The following is an 18831-nucleotide window of genomic DNA, read 5'->3' as shown; positions in this document are numbered from 1 at the left end:
GCCCGCCGCGGCTCCAGTTCCGCTTCCGACGTCGCCGCCCGCCGCGGCTCCAGTTCCGCCTCCGACGTCGCCGCCCTCCGGATCTCCCGCGGGAGCACCGCCTCCTGTGCCGTGGTCGGCCCCCGGACTGTTTTTCCGTGTTTTAGTTTCCTGTTTTGGTTTTGGACTGTTTTCTGGACTCTGGCCCTCCTTCCGTCGCCCCTCCGCCCACCCCGTTGGGTTGTTTTTGGTTTTTGGACTTTTCTGTTTGGGCGTCTGGTAGCCGCCCCTTGCGGAGGGGGTACTGTCACGATCTGTGTTTGTGTGTTTATTTTTGAGTTTTTCTGTGTAGTGCTGTTCCCTGTGAGTCTCTGTCCTGTCCTCCCCGTTGATTGTCTCCCAGGTGTGTCTCGTCCCCTTGATTACCCCGTGTGTATTTAAGTCCACCTGTAGTCTCCGTCTCTTGTCAGATCCTCGTCGTTGTTAGCGTCATTCCTCATTCTTCGTGTCCTACGTCAGTTCGCAGTTTCCTCAGTAGAACTGTATAGTCCTGAGGTTTCATTTGTCAGTCGCTACCGGTATTAGCTGTGTGCTAACGTGCTGCCTGTCCTGGACTGTGAGATCTTCATTAAATTGATCATCTTCTCCACACCTGGGTTCTCTGCGTCTCTCCTCACCACCACCAACCATACCACTTCATGACAGTGCAAGGCTTTGTCCTACCCACCTAGAAGAAGGTGAATAGAATAGAACAATGTGTGTTAGTATCTTTTTCTGTTTTATTTGTAGCTAAGATTTTAAAAAAGATACTAAACATATTTGTGCCACTCAAAGCAGAAATACATTTAAAATTCAGTTATATATTTTTAAATATTTTATAAAATAGCTGCAGTTGAAAGTGCCGTGTTTCCAATACGTCAAAGGTGCATACAGTATGTTCTCGCACAGCGAATGCTCACATATTATACATTTATGTGGGTTTGTCTTTCAGAGAAAATGAAATGCTTATTGATCTCCAGCTGGACTCTGAAGCGGTCTTTAACGTCGGCTCTGCAGCAGAGGTCCCTGTGCCTCTTGTTTATGACTGACCTTCATCATTGCTGTCGTCCTTGACTCCACGTCTCTTGCTCCCCTCTTGTCTTCCTCCCTCCACCGTTCTGGTTTCAGCTCTTGTCACATTTTATGGAGCTGCGGTGTTAACAGCTCCGTCTGTCCATCTCTTTTTCAGTGTTTGGCGTCTGAGTGATGGACCTGGATGCAGCAGGACTCCTTTTCACAAGATGCTTTTCTAAACGGGTCACTGCCACCAGACACACTCGTTGGATTAAAAAACTTCTAAAAATCCACTTTTTAAATCGACAAGATAAATCAGGTACTGACTTTTCAGGTAGCATCACTGAGTTCATTTTTGACAAGCTTGGAGTTTGTATTTACGGTTGGTTAGTTTAATATCAGGCATCGGCTCCAAAAGACAAACCTACCAAAGCAAACAGGCAGCTATAAAAGTCAAATCTTCCTGAGAGGCAACAGGTGAACTTAAGAAAATTTGAGCGAAAATGTGTTTCCCATTTATCGTTATTATTGTTGATTTTCCGTCTGAATAAAATAGTTTCCTCTCAGTCTTGAGATCTTTAGCAAACATTTGATTACTTAATTTTGAGCACATAAAGGATTGGCTAGTTGTTTACTAGTTGTTTAGTTGTCCAAAGATAAAAAAAAAAGGAAACAAAAACCATGTAATCCAAGAAGTGCTTTCACAAATTTTACCAAAATTCCAATAAAACAACAAATTAAATTAAAAAAATTATGAAAAAATAGGTTGGAGACATAGCAAATAAACAAGAATCAAGAAATAGGCCACAGGCCTTGACATAAACAACAGGTTTCATCAACAATATGAACAGACATTGAGTCATCCCCCAATGATTTAACTTTAATAAATCTTTAAATGTGGTTGCGATCATCATTATTTTAAAAGCTTTCTATGATTTCTTCAAATATTTTCTTTAAATTTTGGCTGCTGTATTCAGTCATTAACTCTGACATTTAGGTCATTCAGTCATAAAATGACTCCTAACTTCATGGTTTGTTCAATATTTACCAGTCAAACATTTAAAATTAATATTAATCATCAGGCATTTTATTAGCCAGCCACTAAAAAAGATACAGTTTGTTCCCATGTTACTTCAGTTTAATCTACAATCCACCAAAATAATTCAGTTTAAGACACTGAATATAGCAGTAAGAATATTTTAACTCCAACGGTTTTGAATTCCAAAGAGCTATTATCTAAGATGTAGAAAAGATGGACAAAATATAAATGTATCCATAATATAATGTTGATATAAGGCCTGTCAGGAATATATAAAACTGATGTGGGCAGAAACAGCATTCAGTACCCTGGGAAAATTCACAGAAAGTGCATATTATTTAATAAAATCAGAGTGAAACTCTCAGGATTGCCAACTGATTAGGCTACACTCATTCATGTTTTTTTTTTCTCTTATCATAGAGAGGAAAAGAGTAAAAGCCTCTACTGCCTGCTCTTTAGAGATCGCCTGCTTTTACTAACAGGCAGTCTCTATTGAGACAAGACACAAGGGGCGGAAAGGCAGCAATAAATCAAGAAACAATGTCAAAACAAAACAAACGGAAACCAAAGTGACCATAAAATAAAGTGTTGAAATAAAGCAAATGATGACTTTTAGCCCTAAGTGACTCTCCAGCCGTGCAGATAAACAACTTCTCCACACACCAATCCTCCCCCCTTAACTCTCATCCCACTCTCATAGAGCCACTCTAGTGATAGAAAGTGATGGAGATGTCAAGAATGTAATTTATGTGTCATATTAGGATAGGGCTGGGGCTACTAACATGAGCTATAATTGCTAAACACAATCCCACTTCAGTGGGAACAGGGATTATAAATGTTTCTGATTACGAGAGTGTGTGTTTGCAGTGCATGTCCTCCTTGTCCAAGTTGTCGGCTCTGCATTTTGAGGGTGTTTGGCTGATATTCACAGGCTCAAAGTGGTTTCAACGTTCAAACAGAAGAAGGGTTGAATTCAGAGCTCACTGTGTACAGACACATTTATTAAAGGGGGTGTCTTTTCGTTATCGTTAAAATAATTATTCAATTCTGTTTTGAATACCTTGTTTAAGCCTAAAGTGTTAGGGAGTTCTTTTACTCTGAGTTTTATGTCAGTGAAATGTTGAAATTACAACAACTTGGAAAGTCAGACGTCCTTCTCCAGCAGCGTCTTCAACGTCCAGGATGAGGTACAGCTACAGAAACCCATGAAATGAGCCATTCTTGAGCTAACATGAAGCCCAGTTGAAGTTTGTTTTAGAGCCGTTTGCTTGTAAGGCAGTCTGAATGCTTAAGTGCTTGATTCACATCTATCTGGAGATTAGGTCGGATCAGATTATTTGTGACATGCAACCAAAGGCTAACTCTACCGTTTAGCTCGTGACCCTTTTTTCAGGACTGCACTGTATATAAGGAAGCAGCAGCTGTGATATAATCTAGATGGGGAAGATTGCCAGACTTCTGACTCCAGTTATTACGAGTGTGTTCAGTCCCAGTCAGTGTTTCTTCAGCCTCAATGCCATCTCAAAATAACAGAAGGTGAGGTTGCAAGCCCCGAGGTCAAAAGGCCGTCCAGGGAATCTGTTGACTAAGATTCATCCTTGTTCATGACTGTTTCTCACACAGGCGAAAGGAGGCACACTCAAATGCCCTCCAGATCTTCTTGTTCAGAATATATTTATGTTTTTTTTTGTTTGTTTTTTTTACATGCCATAGTCTGGAATATGTGGCAGTCAAAAACCCCTGTTGAAATAAGCAGCATAGTGAAGATGCCGTAATGAGGGCAAAGACACCAGCAGCCCCCTAAAAAGGTAAAAAAAAAAAAAGAAAGAAAAAATCTGTTTGTGTGGTTGTAGCATAAAAAAAAGCAAAAACCTGCAGGACTGAAAAAGTTACTGAGTTTGAACTTCAGCACAGCGTTTAGTTACCGTCCTTCCCCTTTATTGATCAGTTTATATTAGACATCAGATCCCAGCAGTTTGTTTAAAACACAAAGAGACATTTGATTTGTCAGTGGGAGGAGAAAAACAACATAAAGTTCAACCTTCACTGAAAAATCACTGAAGAAATTAAACAACGGTTAGTTGTATTATATTATTGGCAAAGATCAAGAAAACAATATGAAAGAGAACACAGAAATTAAAGTAAAGAGTGTCTAGATGAATTACATGAACATTATTGCTGCTGGTTTCAGAGTTGATGAATGCAAACTGAATAGGAAAACTAAAATCCACTTGAAGAAACAGTAGCAGCAATTTGAGAATAATTGTTTTTTATCAACCGTGGACAATATCTTTTGGTTGTGCAACAAAGCAAGCTTTACACACACACACACACACAAAATGAAGAAGTTAGGCAAATGCTTTCCAAGAGAGAAATGTGAGTGCTCACAGTCACAAAACCCATCAGAACTTTTATTTGTTTTCTCCTGTGTCTCATTTACAAGGCAAATATAAATTATATAAATCCATACAGCATATGTGCCATTGGCAAAAAGAAACAAAGGGAGTTATATTGCCTCATAAACAAAGATTAATTAATCTTGTTGCACTGTTGATTATAAATTACCTGATATGACAACACTGGCATATGGTGCGTAGAGGACAATAAAATCAGAAGATCAAAAGTCAGCAGGTGAAGTGATGGATGTGCAAGATGCATGTGTCAAACATCCTAACAGAGATCTGTTTAGTTCCCAGAAAATTAATTTAATTTTAGAGGAATGTTAGAATTTAAAGGTGGAGCTTCTGGTATTATTTATGCTCTGCGTCTTCAATAACCGGGGTGTTGTAACTCTGGAACAGAGGCTGCATGAAAAGTCCTGCAGTACCGATGACGCACACACATACAAAAATCCACAGGAAGAGGCGGTCAATCACCATGGCCACATATTTCCAGTCTTCAATGATCTGCAGAGAATCAGAGAAGTTGTTAAAAGTTGTCAGTTTGTTGTTTAAGGTCTTCAACTAAAGAGTAACCGATTGGTAAAAAAAATCAATTGGTAAAAAAAAAAAAAAAAAAAAAGGAAATGGTGAAAATGTCAAAGTCAAATGCCTGGAACCAGGAGCTCATTTAATACTATAAATAAGTTGTACTATTAATAAATTAAACAATAAAGATGTAACAGACTACTAATGATAACTTCTGGACCTACAAAAGCCTTATCAATCAGTAAGTTGTCCTCAGAACCAGAAACGTGTCAAAACATGTTGAAACACAACTCTTCAACTTACTGGTCTTAATTATTGTCTCATAGAGTGATAATCAGATCTGAAGTTCTTTACTATTTTGTAGTAGCAGCATAATGTCAATCATTTTAAGTTTTTTCAGTTGAAAATGTTCACAGTTTGATTCTTCAACTTTCAATCCAACGTCTCTACAGTTGTTTCAAGCTGACTTTCTGTATCATTTCACTGCATTTTGCCATAAGTAGCGTGAATTATTTCCAAGTCGTTTCTGCAACATTGTTCTCAACAAAAAAGTTCAGAAACAGCACAGAAAAAATCAGTTATGCAAAGCTAAACAGGCAGAGACAGAGAATAACAATTAATATGTGCTGACTCCACAGCGAACATAATTAACATGTTGAATCTTTAGAAAGGGAAGGACGCAACCAGGTCCGTGGGCATATTAGGAGGGGATGCACCTCCTAACTTGGATTTAATTTTTTTTTCCTGGACAAAATAATCCACACTTTCGCAGATTTTCCCTCCCTGATAAAACACAGTATCGTCCACGTGGGAGCAGTTTATCAAGCTGTCTTGTAGAGGCCTGCAGGCGTACAACAGATGGGAGCACTGCAGCTAATTTGTAAAATATTCTGCTGAAATCTTGAGTGACCCCAAATTTCTTCTGCTTCCTTATTTGTTTTGCTTCCATAAAGACAAGCTTTCATTTCTAAAGTTATTAAGCAACAACACTTCTGGCTTTGTGAATGGTAACTCAAAACATTCCTTCACACAGCCACTTCTTTTTCAATCATTAAAGCGGGTATATATGGGTTCATGGTGATAATGAGTGAGATAGCAGCCAGTCAAGAAAAATCCTCAGGAAATCTGGAAAAATATTGTTCTGGATCACTTGAGAAATTACATTCAATTCTGGCTCCTTAGAAATAAAAAATAAAGCATAGGTGACTTGAAGGACCTGCATTCATGATGCCACCTCTAGTATTGATAAAGGTCTTTTAGTCTAGTCAAAAGTCAAAAATTGGTCAGGCCGGACCAAACGCAGCAATCAGATCCTAATTATCACCCCATGCTTTGTCAGATATAATTATAATCATCAGATGTGCTTCTTTAAGATTAAACACAAAAAGACAATAAATAAATATTTTTATGAAAAAAAGCAGTATACTGTGTAGGGGGATTTCTGCAGTGAATGATAAACTTGTATCAAGCATCATATATACTCTTGTAACTCTTAAGCTTTGTACAAATTTTGTCTCACTACAACCAGAGATGGTTGCAATGTGGCCCAGTCAAAGTCCAGACATAAATCCAATGGAGATATTTCCAAAACTATGTTTCACTGGCACACTTACATTTCCAGCTACGCACTATTGTTTGTCGTACTTTCACATTAAATCCAATTAAAATACATTGAGGGTTGTTTTTTGCAATGTGACCCAAAGTTCAAGGAGTGATAATAGTTTCCCTGTATTAGTGCCTCAAAATAACTTACCCCTTCATCATCATCTTCACTCTTCATTTTCTCAGCAATGTAGCGCACTCCATCCACTGCGTCCTCCACATCAATATTGCTCTTGAGCGTCATCCTCCTCCTGATCTCTGTGTTCTCCGATGAGTCACTGACTCTCCAGCCGTAGCGCTTGGCTGACTCTTCATTGACATAGAAGGACGGCGAAGAATCCGCCACCCCTGCAGAGATACCCGTCCCACTCTCTGCTCCGCACGGCCTCTGATCTGAACACTTTTTCCTCTGGTGTTTCTTCCTGAATTTCTCGCGGATGTTTGAGCTACCGGGTCTCCTCATGAAGAGGAAAGAAGGGAGCCGGTGGAGAAAGACCCGCTTGACCCAAGGCGGCATGGTGTGTGTGCTTGGGGACCGATGGTGGACGTTGAGCACGCAAACGCTTGTGACAATGGAGAAGGTGACCAGCACCATTGTAAACATCAGGTACTTCCCAATGAGAGGCACTGCTAAAGATGTTGGTGGCACTATCTTTGAGATAAGAAGTAGAAACACAGTCAGGGCGAGGAGGACGGAGATGCAAAGAGTCATCTTCTCACCACAGTCTGATGGAAGGTAAAATACCAGGATGGCCAGGGAGGTGATGAGGATGCAGGGAATGATCAAGTTGATGGTGTAGAACAGAGGTTTCCTCTTGATGATGAAGTCATAGGTGATATCCAGGTATCTGATATCGTTTGGGTCTTCATTCTTGCGTCCCGGCAGGGAAACGATATCCCACTCACCGCTGGGTTTGAAGTCATCCCGTGAAGCATAATCGCTGAGGAGGTTGAGATCTATTTCTGTGTGGTCGTACGTCCAGGAACGAAACTTAAGGGTGCAGTTTTGCTGGTCAAAGGGGAAATCTCGGACTTCGATTTTGCATGCGGACTTGTAGATAGCCGGCGGGAGCCAGTCAACATCTCCATTGTTGGAAACTAAAGCGTTGGAGTAGAAGGAAACTTCATACGTTCCATCAGCGCTGAAAGAGACGAGAAGACCAAAGGTGTTTTTAAAACCCTTCTTTTTCAAGGACGGAATAATTACAGAACATAGAAACATAGTAATCAAGTTTGAAATAAAGCTTGATCAAAATTATGACCAAGAGCTCCAGCATATCATTACACCCTCACTAATATTTGCTTTGGCACATTTTTCTCAGTGAGTCGAACCTTCAAACTCACTTTTTGTAGCCATCAACAAGTTCCTGATAAAATTCTGGCTGGATATTTGAACTGGTAGGATCAAACCTTCAGCCAGACTTCTTTTCAACTGAGTTAAAGCTGAAACTTTAGATACATAATTCTGCAAGCTTTACGTCAGCCTACTTTATCCATTCTAAAACCAGTTTGGATGTGTGTTAGGCATCAATTGTCCTGTTTTGTTTTAGGTCTGATAGAAAAGGTTACCCTCAGTATATCATAGACTTTCTCCAGTAGCATTTCAGCTGGGCCAATCAGAAAATAGATAGAGAAGTTGTGAACGACAACATCTGTCCACCTGCAGTTTTAACAGTAGTGACGGAGGAAGTGTGAAGCTGTTCAGTCCGTGTGTTGGCCATGTTCACAGTGGGGGACAGTTGTTTACTGCACTGGCAATTTCCGGTAAGCTTCATAGCCTCCACAAGGTTTGCCCGTATACATGACTGGCAAATGTTAGATATTGGGTAAAGTTTAAAGCTTCAACAGAGTCCACACCTCCAGAGAAACGATATTAAGAAACATTTCTGAATATCATTTCTCAATATTTAGAAACTATATTGAGAGCTATCATTTCTCAGTAGCCAAGAGTTTACCTAGCAATTGGTGTTTCCTAAAAATAAAAACATATAAATATATATTTTTTCCCTTGTAGTGACCAGAAACACCATTAGTGAAAGAAACTTGAAAACTATTACCTGAAACGACGACAAGATAAAAAATATCAATATCAGAAATGAAACAGGGGAACTGAATTTGAATTCCCATTTAGAAAGTTGAGTTTTTTCAAGCATTTCTCTCAATCCTCCAATTTCATTCCAGCTATGCTCACACATGCACCACATGCCTACACACACACACACACACACACACACACAGTCAGAAAGTCATCTTACTTGTTATAAAGGACGATATCCGGAAGCCAGATGTGCTGTGACGGGAGCCTGATTTTCTTGATTCCCTCATACTCGTTGGGATCCCACATTAATCTGTAGTCATTCCATCCCTGATGCAAGATTAAAGTTATGGAAATCCATGTGAATTAATTAATTTAAACACACACACACACACACACACAGTCATTTCAAAATATCCATTATTTATCCCCTACAAGGAGCTTTGAAAAGATGTACGAATAATTGTAACAAAACAAAATAAATGAATGCTGAGGTCATACGTAAACAGGCTGGTTCATCCATAAAAATATTGGTTGAGTCAGCTGTCAACGTGTGTTTATAATAGTAGCACACCAAAATCTTTGGCTAACATGTGAGCTGACCTCACCAGGGAACTTTCTCTTTACGTCTGTGCACAATTTTCTACAAACCACTGCACTGCGACAAAGCTAAATACGTTTGTGAGCGTATGACACTGACTAATATAACTAAAGGCACGCAACAATCCCTTTTCTCACACAAATATAGCAACAGACAATGGAGTTCAGCTGAACAAACCTGGGTTAACCAGCAGTTGGTGGTCATGATCTGCTCCCTCTCGTTCTGAAAGGCAGACAAACATGGCGACACAGTTGAGACACATAGAGAAATCCTTTAAAATAGCAATCCATGACGATGTGATGGTGCGATAGCAGCATGTCTTTTCAGCTGTGGGATCCTGCATTCAATTACCACGTTGATCAGCTGGGCCAGAGACACTTGTATGTTAATGGAGACCTGCTGGCTGTTGTTGACAGCCGGCCTGATCAGCTTGTTATACCGCTCCGGTGACAACAGGTGACTCACCAGCCTCTCCTCTACGTCTGCACACAGGGCAGCTGGGTACATGCAGAGATAAACACACACGCAGAAAAAGAAAACTGTTGGAAACAAACTGACTAAAGCTTAGTGTCATTTTTTACATAATATCAAACATGTATGCAGTCATGTACAAAATCAAGCCGATTTCCTTCTTCAAGCTTTCATACTAATATCTTATCTAGTGTCTCTTATGCTAAAGGTGTTCATATAAATTAAATATTATAGCCACAAAAACATGAAGTCATTTCCAGCTACATACATTAAGCACAAAAAGTAAGGAAATGTGTGCGTGATTCATTATTTCTATCCACCCAGAAACAAGTGGATGAAACACCTGTGGATGCAACGCTGTCGACCTGTAATCACTGTAAAACCACCAAAAGGCAGCTATTCCAACACGATAGGCATGTGAGAATCTGTAGACTACTAGTAATGCACTTCTCAGATTTTCCACCATCTCACTAGTAAAAAACACGGTGTGGGCAGTATTATGCGGGGGGAATCATTTTCTTCAGCAGGATGGGAAGGTGGATGGAGCTAAATACAGGGCAACCTAGATCCAAATAAAGGATATGTTGTGAGACTTGATTATTGCTTTTTACTGACATCCTTGCCCAGAATGGTTGAACAAAAGCTTTTTTGCAACAAGACTTGGCAGACACTCACATCTTTAAATATGCAAGACTGGTGGAGACGTAACTCAAACGTGGTGGAACAAAGTAGAGTCAGAAAGGTGGACGTTTTTTGGTCAAATATTTTTGAAATTGTGTGTCATTTTCCTTAAACTTCATAAATATGCATTACTTTGTGTTTAATCTCAATAAAATACTGGGTAACACTTTATTTGAAGGGGGGTGAATAAGACTGACATGACACTGTCATAAAAACCTGTCATGAACATGAATAAGCCTTCATGAATATTTATGACTGTTGTCATAAAGCGTAATTCGGTAAATTATGACACTTTTAATACAAAGTTGACATTATTCAAAATGTCTTTGTTATGACAACTTGACATTAACCAAGAAATCATTACTGATATAAATTTGTTATAAAATAATTACTGATTGCATTTTAAAAACTAGGAAACTTTATGTTATTAAAGGTAAAGTTTAAACGGTAATGATTTCCTGGTTAATGTCAAGTTGTCATAACAAAGACATTTTGAATAATGTCAACTTTGTATTAAAAGTGTCATAATTTACCGAATGACGCTTTATGACAACAGTCATAAATATTCATGAAGGCTTATTCATGTTCATGTCAGTGTCATGACAGTATTATTTCAGCCCCTTCAAATAAAGTGTTACCAAATACTGTATACTAAAGTTTCTGCTCAAGTGTGAAAAGGTTTAAAGTTTTAAAGGGTATAATTTTAATTGGAAGATACTGCATGTATAATGACATGCATGCTCATAAAGACACTATTTAAACCTCACCATGGTCGCAGTGGAGTGATGAACAAAGACTGAGGTTTCAAATAACCTTACTATAGTCTTTTGACCTTGTATAATCGGCGCTTCTGTGGCAGCGTCCTTTTGCTACTTTTCTCACTGTCCCGCACCAAACAGAAGAAGCCAATTTTACTTTAAAAATGCAAAAGGGGGGCAATGTAAAAATAAACCGTCCCACAAAATATTTATCAACTGGGAAAGATAAATTTCTTCCTATGAATGCCAGAGCAACAGGAAAACATGAAGACGTGTAGCGCACACTACACACTGCACACTGCGCGAGGCCATGTTAGGTGTTAACTCTGACAGCAAATCCTCAAAGAGCAAATAAGGAAAGAATGAGCTCTATTAGCTGAGGGAAGCTGAGATGGAGCTTTGTGTCTACCAGTGGGTCTCATCACACATGCATGCCCACCCACAGAGAGAGACACTTCGGTCCGCCTCAGTGCACTCTCTCTTCACGTCAATAATTTATGGCCACTAAAATAAAAATACCATCATTTTTGGTGCAGAGAGACTCAAACATAATCAGACATTAATCTTCAGGTCTTTCCCCACTCACGTAAAATCTTTCAAAAGATCAGAACATGGAGATGAAAAAAGAAAAAAAAGATGAAGAGGGTGATGTTGTGTTTGAATGACACAGGCAGAAGATCTATTATCAGACGATACATAAAGGAAAACAAACTTTAGATTCTGCATCTTTTGGGTTTCTTTTTAGGATGGTGAATAATTCAGGGGAATGCCATCTGTGGCGGACCGAAACAATTCAGGCTTTAGCTGTATTAGGATTCACTCAGTACACTGCCCTAATCGGTCATTCTATTAAAAAAATAAAAAACAGAGTGCCACTCGTGCATCGTCTGACAGCATTGTGGTCAAATGCTGTCAGACCTCTAGCATTTTTTATGTGAACCTTCCTGGAGTTTCTGATTTCTGTTCATTGCTTTGTCTCAATGTTTTCCCTCTTAGTAAAAAGTTCTTTATATAAGGATACAAAAACAATGAAAGCTCTATATTGCCACATTGTTTCCTGTTTTTTTTTTTTAATTTCTTTCTTTGACGTGTCTGAAAACCATGATGGCTTACAACAAGAAGAGAAACAGGAAGCTCAGAAAATGGCTTTCTTCCTTTTCTCAGCTCCCACTGTGTGACTTTTACATGAATCCACAGCTTGGGTTGCAGCTACTGTAACTGCTGCCACAGTTTGTTTTGCTGATAGAGTTGATTTCTCAATTCATCCACTTATTCACCATCATCACAACAAGCGTGGTGAAACAACTTTATTCAGTAAATTGTAATATTATGAGTTCAGTAACTCAATACGTGAAACACATTAAGGCAGACAGACATCATCAAACCTACTTTCCGGTTAATTATGATGTTTTTCTACTTACTGCTAATGAAAACGTAACATTTCAGACTAAACTGTTACATCAGATCAATAAGAAACACTTAGTTCAGAAGTGTGGGAATAACAATAATAGAAATACCTGTTGAAATGTTGTTTTCAGGATACTTTTAATCTTACGAATGAGCTTAATTGAAATGCATATTCTAATTAACTCTATAGCCTGTCAGCTCATGGATAAGGGGCCCTGGTGACTTCACATTTATCAGTACTTATGAGAAAAGAGGTTTTATTATAAATAGTATCTTTCTAGTCTCAGAAAAAAAAAACATAGTTTTGAATTTTTGGGGGGATTTTTTTTTATAATCCACATAAAGTCATGATTATGTATATATAGTTTCTATGCATCCAGAATGCTCAGTTAAATGTTTTAACTATTGGTGTCAGAATGTTTTGAATATAATTATTCAGTTGGGAAAAAATACCATAATTCCTATTTTTATTTTTTAAAGCTTATCATTAATAATCCATGACATCATGTTTGCTTATGGTGCAAATATGAGATGACAAACAGGCTCATTTCTTTTAACCATAGCAACTATTAGATACTATGGATACAAAATATTGTTTTGGTGTGGTGTCAGGCGAACCAACTCAGATGTAAATATCTGGACTTTGGACTTTGCGTGGAACCATATGCTTTGTTGCAGTGAAACAAAGATGGAGGCTTTCAACAACAAAATAGTTCCACCCGGTTCAGCTTCTCACAAAGAATGGGTAGTGTGGGGAAAAAAAAGTAAAACTCATAACTAAAGTGGAGGGTGTCTGATGCGGTGTGCTTAGCGGGTGGAGTAGTCATGTTGCAATTAAAAGGTTGTAGGGTGAATTACAGCTTCCTCCTATCACATGTTGATGTGCCTCTGGGCAAGGCACAACCCAGACTGCTTACCAATCTGCGTGTTAGTGTATAAATGTAAGTGTGATTGGATGAAAGTAGCTACAGTGTAAAGTGCTTTGAGTGGTTAATGTGAGTGGAAAAGTGCTATATAAGCTCAGTCCATTTACAATTTGCTATTACAGCGATAGCATCAGGAGCTCTTTGGGATATAAACACACAAATAGTCCTCTGGACACAAGATCCACCTTTATCCAAGGACATCTTCAGTCCCAACACTCACCACAACAAATGATAAAGACAGATTGTGAAGAGAAATTGTCAAATGGTCTCTGTGTAGGATCTATCCTCATGAAATGCTATAGAAGAAAACTAAGTAGTCTCCCATTAACTACTGTTTTCCATTAAATAAATGTAGGTTTTGTTATTTTCAAAAGTTTGTCTGTGGTGTTATACCACAGCACTAAAATATGTTTTCTTAAAATAAAAGTTTTTACTCATATTTATGGTGGTAAATATGTTCTACACTGTGTGTAGCACCTTGCCAAATCCAGACACAAACAGTAAGCCTGAGATTAATTGGAAACCAGAAACTCCATGAGAAAACACACACAGAAATCAGCTCTGCAATGAATAAAATGTGTTAATGTTATCAGAATGGAGTAAAATCAACCATCTGGAAAATTTGTAAATTCTGCTTCGCATTCATGTCTGTTACAAATTTAAATGAACTCTGTCCATTCTAATAAAAAAGAGTGATACCCGGTAAAGGATTATAACTTTAATCCTGTGTCTAAAATAAAAGCATGCGGTCAAAGGGACATTAAAGCATTGTTGAGGCTGTAGGTATATATGAGTCTGTATGAATAACTCTGACTTTAAGTGGATGAAAGAAAATCTTTAATAATATCAAAATGCATAACAATAATTCAAATAAATCATTAAAAGTTCAAAACCGGTATGTCATTTATGTTCCTGATAAGTGGACCACTGTGTCAACTGCAGATGGAGCAGAGGTGATAATAAAATATTCATAAAATCAGTTCGGCTGCACATTAACTAATAAATAACATAAAAATAAATTAATTTGAGAGGAAAGAAATTCCAACCGGGACAGACAAAATAAACATTTAGTGGTTTTATTTGCAGTTGAAGACACACGACCAGAATGTTGTTGTATTTTTGCCACACGTATTAACGTATTAACAAATCAAATTATGATACACATTAGCATTGCTTTTGTATTTTATATTGTGTTCTTTTGAGCTCATTTCAGTACCATGGAGAGGTCCTGAAGATATTTTAACTTCTCATAATCTTCTAAATTCAGGCTTTGGGTTGAAGGCTGAGCTCTTACCCAAATGACTTCATGCTTTCAATGCCCAGTATCTTAGAAAAGTATTGCCTGTTTTACATCCACAAAGCTTAATAACGTATTTCACTGAAATTTCAACAGACTAAAAGAAAGTGGTGTATAATTGTGAGATAGAAACCAAATTTGTCATGGTTGTGGGAGGTTTTTAACTTAGAAAAGTGTAAAAACTGACATGTATTTGTATTCAGTCCCATTAACTCTTGTATTAAGTCCCATAGCAAAGTAAAATGTTGTTATTTTTAAATTTTCAGAAGTAACCAAAATGTTGTCATCCTGTAATCCCAGTGGCCTCTGAAGTTTATTAGTAAATAAAAAGCTTAATGAAGACCAAGGGACCCAACAGACAGATCAGGGATAAAGGTGTGGAGTAGTTTAAGGAAGATTTAGGATATATAGTGCAACAATGTTCAACAATTTCATTGTTTCCCTGAGAGCGATTTGAGCCAGCATCCTAAAATTGATGCACACCATACACAATGTGTCTTTGAATCATCCTGAATTAATATGAGTCACAACAAAACTTAATTTCTCTTTGGGATTAATAAAGTATTTTGAATTTAATTGAATGTCACACCAGCCCCTGGATGATAATCCAGCTAGGACTTGCAGTAACTTGCAATGACTTGCAGTAACTGATAAAATAAAGTCACTGTTGAAAGTTATTCATAAAAATATGTGTTTACCACGAGCAGTGAAACGAGCACAACAAAAATGTTGAAGACGTTGCTCTGGTCAAACCAAAACTAAACCCTGTGGCATAAATACAAAACACTGTTTGTCAAAGCAAACTATCCGTTTACATACCATCCCCATAGCAACGCATGGTGATGGCAGCATCATGGTTTTGGGATTCTTTTCTTCAGGAAGGACAGCTAATCTGGTCCAAACTCAATTGTCCAGTAATTGCATCACATAGTGGTTCTGTAGGAGGTGAATGATTTTTTGAAAACTATGTACCATTTTAATTATACTTTACAGTTAGGCATGATCCCACTTTGGATTGGTGCAACACAAACAAATTCCCAATAAAATTCCCCCAGATTTGTTAATGCAACACAAAATTTCGTTGCATGTAGGGAACAGAACACATATTTTAATTCCCTTCTTGTGTTTGTAGATAACATTATGCAGCTTTACATACCTTAAAAAGTCATAAAGCTTAAATTGCTTAAATTAAGATTTGAGGCTCTATCTCAGCATATCACACGTCACCTGTGTTATAATTAAAAGGTAGTTTAATTGAACCACCTGCTTTAAAGTCCAATTCCCACTGCATTGAAATTGACTCTAGAAAACTAGCCATGGATTAAGCATTTGCATTGAAATAAATAAATATAATTCTACCCAGATTTTGCTCCTTTAAACTTATTAAGCAATAACTTAATGATTCGGGGCAGAAAGTGCAATAACCTTCAACCAGTAACATCTCCATATGGTCAAGAAAGTGAACAGTAGGGCAAGACAATTTCAAGACAGCTCATCAAATTAATAATAACAACAACAATAATAAAAAAAAAAATAATGCATGAGAAAACTAACTCACCTTCCACGGCGAGAACCAGGAGAACCAGCGCTGTTTTCACCGGGACCCCCATCGCTTTATCTCCTCCAGAGCGACGCGCGCTCCCAAACTTCCAGATGGAAAGTCTGTTGCGTTTTCTTGGCGTGAGATTTACTCAAATCAGCAGGAGGAAAACGAAAAGCAAACCAAGACTAAAGCGCTTATAGTGCTGCCATCATGTCACACTCTGCGGCTGAACGCCGGTAGCTGATGAATCTCGGAGGCATCTAGAGGATGGAGAGGAACGCAGGCTGCAGACTGAGCCGGGAGAAGAGGAGGCTGGATGTCTTCTGCAAGAGCGCACCGCCGGTCCAGCAGCTGTGATTGCGCGCAGAGGAAGCCACGCCGTGGAAATCCGAGTCCTGCCTGGTTTCCTCTCACCAATGCGAGTTTTGTTTTAATAGAAAATACTTGCTAGAAGTAAGAGGCTCGTTGACTCAGTTATCGAGATGGAGGATTAAATCACTCTCTTGGCTGCGTCGGTTTCACTCTCTGCTCACCTGATCCACAGTTTCAAAGTGTGATAATTAATAGGAAGCTATTAAAGTTTCCTGAGGATGACCCTCAATCCTTAAAATGAACTGAAACCAAGCTAATCTGGATTAATTTTCTTGCACTTTTAATTGAAATTGGTGCCTTGAGAGTTGATTTGTTGTTAAAGCCATAAAACGTTCCATAATCAATTAATTATGAGCAAAAATGTTAATTAAACTAAGGCAGCCACTTTGCTTCAGGAAAAATGCTTCATTATCTACATCCGGGTAGGACAACACATTGTTGTCCAGGTCTGAATCTGAGCGACTCTTGGATTTCTGATGACTGTGAATTGGTATAAGAAAAATGAAACAAAAAAGATCATAATTTCAAGCAGTACTGTTGAAACCAATATTAGTCGTTCTTTCTGAATTTATTGAGATCATGCAATTTGTTGCAGTTGAAATGAAAGGAATCAGCTTATCTGAAGCACAAAACGGAAGTGTAATCTTCTGTAAAAAAAAAAATGCTGTCAGCCAGCTTTACAGCACATTTGATCATATTTAAGGCAGACCTTTGTAACTTCATCTTTATCTCATCTTTCAGGTGTAGAACTATCAATCTTCTAATCTAACTGAAATAATAATTTTCCACAGCACTGGCAATTTTTGACTAATATTTTTGAAGAAATCTCATGTAATCCACGAAATTTCAAACACACTTTGATCTGATATAAAATATTCTTTTAAAAAGACATTTTGTGCTTTCATGAATAGACAGATATTCCACAAAATAGTCACAGCTCCGGTTCCAGTCTGACTCTGTTGTCCTGCCGTCACGCCCTGTTTCAGCCACACCTAAGCAACATGCAAGCATTAGCCTTCCAAAGTCCCTGGCTGTCTCTCCTAATGAGCATTATCTCTGCGTCCTAAAAGCAGAGAAGAGAAAGAAGAGAAAGAGAGATTTAATCAGGGCTTCTCAGAGCTCAGTGTGGGGTCAGCTGAAAAGCCAGACACCAAACACACGAGCATGGAATATACTGATAGCATCTGAGCTCTTGGTTTGATCTTACTGAAACTGGATTTTTGCCATATGAAATATGACTGCAAAAGAAACTGACTGATTTTGAAAAGAGCAGGATACGTAAATAGGTTCTGGTCCTGGATGAGCGACTGATGGGGCTGGTTCAACAAATGATGGTTAGTTTGGTTTCTCCATGCAGACCTTTTCAGGTGGCAATTGCTTCTTGGAGGGCAGAAATTGTCCCCAGCCTCATCTGACGCTTCTCTCCCTCTGGACAACATGGCGCCCTGGTGAAGTGACCGATTCCCCTCCTGCATTAATGCTGTCATAAATTCATATCACATGGACACATTAGTGTCTTCATCTGACAGAAGGAGATGGGGCTTTTTAAATTCCAGTCTGGTGACCTGTCACAGTGGGACATTGTCTCGTTCCACTGGGACAGACTCCGTACACGAGGACGTCCTCTTCTCTCATCTTGTCATCTCTTTGAATACACGTACAGTGCTTCTGCCAATTTTTTTTTTTTTTTACCTCTGTTTACTTCTTTTTCTTTTTTCAAACTGAAATGTTTTAGTTTCTCAAACACATTTTCAGACCAGCTACAGATATCTTAAGTAACCACGTAATGCAGTTTTAAAAATTATGAGTTAATTTCTCCAAGCAAAAGAAAACTATTCAATCCAGTCTTGACGTATGCGATAAAGTGTTTCTCCTCTAAAACTAAAACTTTGGCAGCAACAACTTCCATCAAGTGATGCAACAACTGGCAAACCATCATCCTGCTTCACAGCCTACGGGTGAACGGTAAGCCACAAAGTGATGCTCCGACATCCTGCGTCAGGATTTTCCGGTGGTGAGCAAGAAGTTTTGGTTCCATCATCTATTTGAAGCCTGAAGTAGCAAAGCAGATCTGGACCTTCACCTGTTTGACAGCTGCGTGACGTTTATTTTTCTAAAATGCTGTCTTCATTTTGAGCCT

The 18831-nt window shown here is 38.5% G+C and overlaps 1 protein-coding gene across 2 annotated transcripts; it reads right to left on the bottom strand.

Annotated features, from left to right (window-relative positions):
* Window positions 1–4774: 4774 nt before the first annotated feature.
* chrnb5b (cholinergic receptor, nicotinic, beta 5b) lies at window positions 4775–16933 on the bottom strand. 2 transcript variants are annotated; one of them, XM_007565881.2, is made up of 6 exons: window positions 16335–16933; window positions 9588–9733; window positions 9414–9458; window positions 8856–8965; window positions 6752–7742; window positions 4775–4977 (listed from the first exon to the last, which is right to left on the bottom strand). In XM_007565881.2, exons 1-6 carry the CDS (start codon window positions 16384–16386, stop codon window positions 4822–4824), a joined length of 1500 nt encoding a protein of 499 aa, XP_007565943.1. In that variant the 5' UTR covers window positions 16387–16933; the 3' UTR covers window positions 4775–4821. The 2 variants fall into 2 exon arrangements, with proteins under 2 accessions (XP_007565943.1, XP_016533907.1); XM_016678421.1 differs by having other exon boundaries at window positions 9702–9733.
* Between the last annotated feature and the right edge of the window lie 1898 nt (window positions 16934–18831).

This window comes from Poecilia formosa, unplaced genomic scaffold (assembly GCF_000485575.1).
Source record: "Poecilia formosa unplaced genomic scaffold, Poecilia_formosa-5.1.2 Scaffold183, whole genome shotgun sequence".
NCBI lineage: Eukaryota > Metazoa > Chordata > Actinopteri > Cyprinodontiformes > Poeciliidae > Poecilia > Poecilia formosa.
The sequence above is the reverse complement of the archived record's forward strand: the minus strand, read 5'-3'. Positions and strand labels throughout refer to the sequence as shown.